General features: G+C 41.0%; 1 protein-coding gene across 1 annotated transcript; it reads left to right on the top strand.

Annotated features, from left to right (window-relative positions):
• The first annotated feature begins 881 nt into the window (after nt 1-881).
• On the top strand, nt 882-4,511 carry LOC145949873 (uncharacterized). Its single transcript, XM_083060775.1, has one exon. The coding sequence runs from the start codon at nt 882-884 to the stop codon at nt 3,348-3,350; it is 2,469 nt and encodes an 822-aa protein (XP_082916901.1). The 3' UTR covers nt 3,351-4,511.
• The last annotated feature ends 389 nt before the right edge of the window (nt 4,512-4,900 follow it).

Raw genomic sequence — 4,900 nt, 5'->3', positions numbered from 1 at the left:
TGAATCTGATTCAGAATAATCAATTTGCGGGCCTTGATCATGAGGACCCATATCTGCATCTCCATACTTTTATTGAGCTTTGCGGCACAGTGAAGATACATCAAGTTCTTGAAGAGGTGATTCGAATGAAGCTGTTTCCTTTCTCACTACTTGGGAAAGCTAAGATGTGGCTCAATGCTCTACCACATCAAAGCTTAACCAGGTGGTCTGACATAGAGACAAAGTTCTTGGCAAGATTCTTCCCTCTTGCTAAGATAAATCAAGCAAAAAGTGAGATTGTCACATTCTCTCAGAAGCAAGATGAACTTTTTTCTGAGGCTTGGGAGAGATACAAATCCTTGTTGAGGAGATGTCCAAGTCATGGATTTGATGACCTTACTCAGGTTAATATTTTTCTGGGTGGATTGCAACCACGAGTGAAAATTCTATTGGATGCCTCAGCTGGAGGTAGTATGCGTTTTAAAACACCGGAGGAGGCTATAGAGTTGATTGATGCAATGGCAGCAAATGATTATGATTTGTCAGCTGAAAGGGAGTCAAGACAGAAAAGAGGAATTTTAGAGTTGGGATCTCAAGATGCTTTATTAGCTCAAAATAAGCTCTTGTCCCAGCAAATTGAGGCTCTTACCAAGCAAGTTGCTCGGATTCCACAACAACTACAATCCACTCAACATCAAGTTCTAAGTTGTGATCTTTGTGGGTTGAATCATCCTCACGGGCAGTGCATTGATACTTTCCCATCTCATGGAGAATAGGTGAATTACATGGGAAATCAAGCTCGACAAGGAGGAAATTATGGTGGTAATTATGGGAAAAATTGGCAATCACACCCTAGCACATGGTGGAACTAGAATGATATTGCTCAATCTAGTAGACCTCCTATGCAAAGGCCCAACTTGTATGACAGGCAGTCTAAATTAGAAGAAACATTGAATCAGTTCATGCAGGTCTCAATATCTAACCATAAGAATACTGAAGCATCTATAAAGAATTTGGAGATTCAAATGGGGCAACTGGCCAAGCAATTAGCTGAAAATTCTGGTGGAAATTTTTCAGCCAATACTCATACTAATCCAAAGGAGAATTGTAGTGCAATTACAACAAGAGGTGGTAAGAGAGTGGGTGTGTTGGAGGATGAGGAAGAGCAACAGGAAAACAAGGCTGAAGAGAGAGAGGGAGGTGGAGAAAATAATGAAAAAAATACAAAAATAGAAAATGCAAAAGAGAATGTCATAGAGGGAGAAGAGTTGGCTGAGGAAGTTGCTGTTAAAAAATCAAAGAGCCAACTAGCAAGAGAATTGAAGATGAAATCCAAGGTGTCTAGTGCCAAGGATATGCCATATCCCACAGCCCCAAGTAAGAAGGATAAAGAAAAGCAATTTGCACGCTTCATGGAGCTTTTTAAGAAGCTTCAGATCAACATTCCATTCTTAGAGGCATTGGAGCAGATGCCCACTTATGCAAAATTCATGAAAGACCTGTTGACAAAGAAGAGAAAGTTCATTGAGCTGGAGATTATTGAGTTGGAAGCGGGGTGCAGTGCCATAATTCAAAAGAACTTACTTCCCAAGTTCAAGGACCCTGGAAGCTTTACAATTCCAATCACTATTGGGGACTTATCTGTTGGAAGAGCACTGCTAGACTTGGGTGCATGCATTAACCTGATGCCTTTGTCTATGTTGGATAGAGTTGGCCAGGTGGTAGTAAAATCGACCCGCATGACTTTGCAACTAGCTGACTGGTCTATCAAGTATCCCTATGGTGTGATTGAAAACATGCTCGTTAAAGTTGACAAATTCATATTTCCAGCTGATTTTGTGGTTATGGATATGGAAGAAGACTCTGTTATTCCTATTATCTTGGGGAGGCCATTTATGAAGACTGCACGAGCAATCATTGATGTAGAGAATGGTGAATTTAAATTGAGGGTCCATGATGAGGTGATCACTTTTAATGTATTTGAAGCTATGACCCATCCGAATGATAAAGGTGCTTGTTTCCGAATGGATGTGCTAGATGAGGTAGTGCTTGAGGCTACTCAACAGCTAAAAAAGTCATCTTCCCTTGAATGTGTGTTAACTGATACTATGGATGAACTCGATGAGGAGGATGTGATTGAAATGTCTGAATGCTTGAAGCACCTAAATACTTTCAAGGAGATTTCACCTAGTGATGCCAACCATGAGGAGTTGAAAGGTGACAGCACACTAGTGAGCACTAAGCCAGAGTTGAAGATACTTCCAATTCACCTCAAATATGTCTTTTTGGAGCCAAATGGTGAAAAACCAATAATCATTAGTAACTCCCTATCTCAACTGGAAGAAGAAAAATTGATTAAAGTCTTGCAGGTGCATAAGGAAGCTATAGGGTGGGCCATTGCTGACCTTAAAGGCATCAGTCCAGCTTACTGCATGCACAAAATAAACATGGAGAGTGATTACAGGCCAATAGCTCAACCTCAAAGAAGACTAAATCCCATTATGAAGGAGGAGGTGAGAAAAGAGGTTCTAAAGCTCTTGGAAGCTAGGATGATATATCCAATTTCAGACAGTGAGTGGGTGAGCCCCGTACAAGTCGTGCCAAAGAAGGGAGGAATGACTGTGATCACTAATGAGAAGAATGAGTTAATCCCAACAAGAACAGTAACAGGCTGGAGAATGTGCATAGACTACCGGAAGTTAAATCAAGCCACTAGGAAAGACCACTTTCCTCTTCCTTTTATGGATCAGATGTTGGAGCGACTGGCCGGTCAAGCGTACTACTGTTTCTTAGATGGGTACTCGGGGTACAACCAAATTGCGGTTAATCCTGAGGATCAAGAAAAAACTTCCTTCACATGCCCATTCGGGGTGTTTGCTTATAGAAGAATGCCCTCTGGTCTTTGCAATGCACCAGCTACCTTCCAGAGATGCATGCTGGCAATTTTCGCTGATTTGGTGGAGAAATGTATTGAAGTCTTCATGGATGACTTCTCTGTTTTTGGGTCTTCATATGATGTGTGCCTGGAGAATCTTGAGCTAGTTTTGAAGAGGTGCATTGATACCAACTTAGTTCTGAATTGGGAGAAATGCCACTTTATGGTTCAAGAAGGCATTGTTCTTGGCCATAAAATTTCAGCTAGAGGAATAGAAGTGGACAAGGCCAAGGTTGATGTGATTGAGAAATTGCCTCCCCCAATTAATGTTAAGGGTGTTCGTAGCTTCCTTGGGCACGCCGGTTTTTACAGGAAGTTCATCAAGGACTTTTCTAAGATCGCCAAACCTTTGTGCACCTTATTAAACAAGGATGATGGAATCATGCTTTGGAGTGCAAGAGGTGACATACTCAAAGATCCAAGAGGAGTTGGCTAGACATGAAGGTTTGGGCCAGTCAGGGCCCAATGGGCCCGATGGGCCTAGGAAGGCCCAAGTTGAACTTTTCATGGGCCATATTTTGTTATAGCTATTTTCATATGTTTTGTATACATCATGTTAGTATAGGTATCATATATTTTGGTCTTGTATTTTGGACCACATAGAGTAGCATTTTAGGTTTTAGGTTTGTTGGGCCTAGTTTTGGACTTCATGGGCCTTTGGGCTTTTGGTACCCAATATTGGGCTCATTTTCATTCTTGTAATTTTTCCTTTCCATTGTAATTGTTTGACCAATGTAATTAGGTCATTAGAATAGGAAAATACAAGGAATACTAAAGTATGCTAATTAGGTTAAACTAGGTTTAATTTGGAAGCCATTTAAGTTACATTTGAGTCACATGTTTTGCACCATTGGTGGCTGAATATGTGACACTCAAATTAACCCTAAATGACTCTCAAATCAGACCTAAATGCACCTTGGTACCTAAATTTTCGGACTTACACATGTGCACCAAAGTTTGAATTCAAATTTCAAATTTGAATTCAAACTTTAGGCGCCAATTTGTGTAGCTTTGGTTTAGGTGCCTATGTGCTTCATTTCCGTGCATACTTAAGTCCTCCCTTCACATTTTTGTATTCACTTTGAATATTCAGAAATTTGAGAGCCATTGAGCCAAGTTTCTCCCTCAAAGTCACCGTGAATTCTCTCTAGTTTTAGGAGTTCACCATTGTTCTTTCTCTTTGAAGTGAACAATCACTTGATCCTTTGTGCTTGGATGCTTCCCTCAAGGCTTAGGCCTAGTTCTTCCGTGCATTTCTCATCCTTCAAGTGTTCTTTCATTTGGATTTCAAGTCTCCTTTGAAGAAGATCCGGCCTAGGCAATTCCAAGGAGAAGCACATTCTTCACTTCTCCTAGTGTTGCCATCAAATTGCCTCCCCCAATTAATGTTAAGGGTGTTCGTAGCTTCCTTGGGCACGCCGGTTTTTACAGGAGGTTCATCAAGGACTTTTCTAAGATCGCCAAACCTTTGTGCACCTTATTAAACAAGGACCAACGCTTTCTCTTTGATGAAGAGTGCATGAAAGCATTTTTGACCTTGAAGAACAAACTCACCACAGCCCCTGTGATTGTTGCTCCGGATTGGAGTGATGACTTTGAGTTGATGTGTGATGCCAGTGATTATGCTATTGGAGCTGTCTTGGGTCAATGGAGGAATAAGGTGTTTCACTCTATTTATTATGCTAGTAAAGTGTTGAATGAAGCACAGTTGAACTATGCAACCACAGAGAAAGAGCTGCTAGCCATTGTGTATGCCTTGGAGAAATTTTGAGCTTATCTTATTGGAGCCAAGGTCATCGTTTACACTGACCACGCAGCCATTAAATACCTGCTCACCAAAGCTGAATCAAAACCTCGACTAATCCGTTGGGTCTTGCTACTGCAAGAATTCAACTTGGAGATAAAGGATAAGAAAGGTTCTGAGAATTTAGTGGCTGATCACCTCTCAAGATTAGTCAATGAAGAAGTTACTTGCAAGGAGGGTGA

The sequence above is a fragment of the Cajanus cajan genome, chromosome 7, assembly GCF_000230855.2.
Source record: "Cajanus cajan strain Asha chromosome 7, NIPB_CcT2T_4, whole genome shotgun sequence".
NCBI lineage: Eukaryota > Viridiplantae > Streptophyta > Magnoliopsida > Fabales > Fabaceae > Cajanus > Cajanus cajan.
Note: the sequence above shows the minus strand (reverse complement) of the source record. Positions and strands in the feature narration are given on the sequence as shown.